The sequence below is a fragment of the Drosophila grimshawi genome, unplaced genomic scaffold, assembly GCF_018153295.1.
Source record: "Drosophila grimshawi isolate 15287-2541.00 unplaced genomic scaffold, ASM1815329v1 contig_848, whole genome shotgun sequence".
Classification (NCBI taxonomy): domain Eukaryota; kingdom Metazoa; phylum Arthropoda; class Insecta; order Diptera; family Drosophilidae; genus Drosophila; species Drosophila grimshawi.
In genome coordinates this window covers 22,938,748-22,940,990 of record NW_025063692.1, presented here as the reverse complement: position 1 = coordinate 22,940,990, position 2,243 = coordinate 22,938,748, and the positions used below count along the sequence as shown (strand labels likewise).

At 48.2% G+C, this 2,243-nt stretch overlaps 1 protein-coding gene across 1 annotated transcript; it reads left to right on the top strand.

Annotated features, from left to right (window-relative positions):
• The first annotated feature begins 544 nt into the window (after positions 1-544).
• Positions 545-1,990, top strand: LOC6565424 (gamma-butyrobetaine dioxygenase). Its single transcript, XM_001991121.2, has 2 exons — positions 545-1,530; positions 1,590-1,990. Exons 1-2 carry the CDS (start codon positions 617-619, stop codon positions 1,954-1,956), a joined length of 1,281 nt encoding a protein of 426 aa, XP_001991157.1. The 5' UTR covers positions 545-616; the 3' UTR covers positions 1,957-1,990.
• The last annotated feature ends 253 nt before the right edge of the window (positions 1,991-2,243 follow it).

Genomic DNA, 2,243 nt, shown 5'->3' with positions numbered 1-2,243 from the left:
ATTTAAGAAAAATCTCTGTGAATTTCAGAGTGAAATAATAAAATTTGCTCAGTGGTAAGTCACTTGCGGCCGGAGGGTTTAGATTAAAATATTTTCATAATTTTAATGTTGCTTGTATATGTCTAATCTTAAGATTCAAATGTTTAATAATAATACAAGTAACAAAACAAGCAATGCTAAAGTTCTGTGTTTACACATACAAGGAACAAACACTTGAAAATAGTCAAATTTTGTTGACGTTCTACAAAAATCGACCCTGAAATTAAGAAAAGAAAAACCCTGATTTGTAGAAAAATACAACATTTCCCTTTAGAAATAACAAGGTGATAAGCCAAGAATTCGACGAATTTCTTAAATTCAGGGCAATTGTTTTTTTGAGTGTACAGTGTACAGTATCAGTACGTAAATACATAAAAGTGTTCATCAGTGTATACGAAACATTCTCATTGATTACAATGAGCTGGCAGTCAAAGTCCAAGACGCTGCCCATTGATAAGAGAAAAGGCCGCATCTGATGTTGGTCTCACTTTCTGACACATTCGTGAAATACATTTGGACGTTCAAGCGGGGCGGTTCATTCGACCTGGTTGCTTGACAGTTTATTAAACATTTCATTATGATTTTGGCGCGGAACTTGAAAAGTGCCCTTTCGCAATTGACGCTGAGTGGCTTGTGCCGCCGGCTGAGCGCACGCATCGTTGATGAAGCCAACATTGAGGTGCAACTGGCACAGGTTGCAACCTCAGCTGCTTTGACCTATCCGGGAGTTTGGTTGCGAGACAATTGTCGCTGTCCGGCTTGCTTTCACAGTAACTCGCAGTCCCGCCAATTGAACTGGCAAGACTTCGATGCGACGGTGCGTCCGCTATCCCTGCACATGGACACCGAAAAGGAGCAGCTTCGGGTGTGCTGGAGCGATGGCCATGAGAGCACTTACGAGCTGGATTGGCTGCAACGTCGTAGCTTTAATGCTAAAACGCAACGGGATTACCTCAACGACTTTTATCGGCCACCAGCGATCCACTGGTCGGGCAGAGAGTTTGAGCAGATCGCCCAGCGGTTCGATTACGAGCAGGTGATGTCCGAGGATGCTGCAGTACAGCACTGGCTACAGGCACTGGCCGTCTACGGTGTGGCCCTGCTGCACAGTGCACCACTGGACGAGGGCGTGGTGCGTCACCTCGCCGAACGGGTGGGCTTCATCAGACGCACCACATACGGCGAGGAGTTCATTGTGCAGGCCAAGCCAGGTGCCCAGAACTATGCCTATCTCTCACTGCCACTGCCGCTGCACACGGATCTGCCGTACTACGAGTACAAGCCCAGCGTCAACATACTCCACTGTGTGGTGCAGACCAAATCGCATGGCGGCAGCAATCTGCTCGTGGATGCCTTTCACATAGCGGACCGATTGCGTCGCGATCATCCGCTGGACTTTGAGCGTCTCACCCAGACGATTGTCGACTGGAACGACATTGGCGGTGAAAATGGGTGTGAGTTTCACAACATTTGGCGTGCGCCCGTCATCTGGTAAGCGATTGATGAGTACCACTAACTAACCACTAACTAACAACTAACATCCACCACAGTTTGGATGCCGCCGGCGAGTATACGCGAATTAATCACAGTGTGCCGCAGCGGGACAGCCACTTCAATGTGCCCCTGGATCAGGTGCTGCCCTGGTACGAGTCGTATGCCCGCTTTGTGAAGCTGGCTCACATGGATGCCCACTCCTTTAAGACGCAGCCCGGCGATGTGCTGACGTTTAACAATCTGCGACTTTTGCATGGTCGCACTGGCTACGATGACACTGAGCACAATTCGCGATATATTGTGGGCGCCTATCTGGATTGGGATATTATCTATTCGCGTTTGCGTGTACTGAAGAAGCGTTTGGCGGGCAGTAACTCCTCCAATTTCCCGGGCAGCTGCTCAGGCAGCTCAGCCGCTGCCTAAATGCGCCAATAAAAGTCAGCGACATATTTTCCAAGCCATTTGCGTTGAGCTCATTTGTTTATATAGTTGCCAACAGCTACAGTTAGCTGCAGCACATATGCCTGCCACGCCCATTTGGCATTTGGTTACCCTAATCGTGTACCACTTGCTCACTTAGGCCGCGAAATATCCGACGTCGCCGTCATCATCTCATCATTGGCAGTTAAAGCAGCTCAAGCGCGAAAATGAAAAGTTGTAAAAAGTCATGATGATCCTGGGCGCGTTGTTGCGGATTATTATCGTCTGAC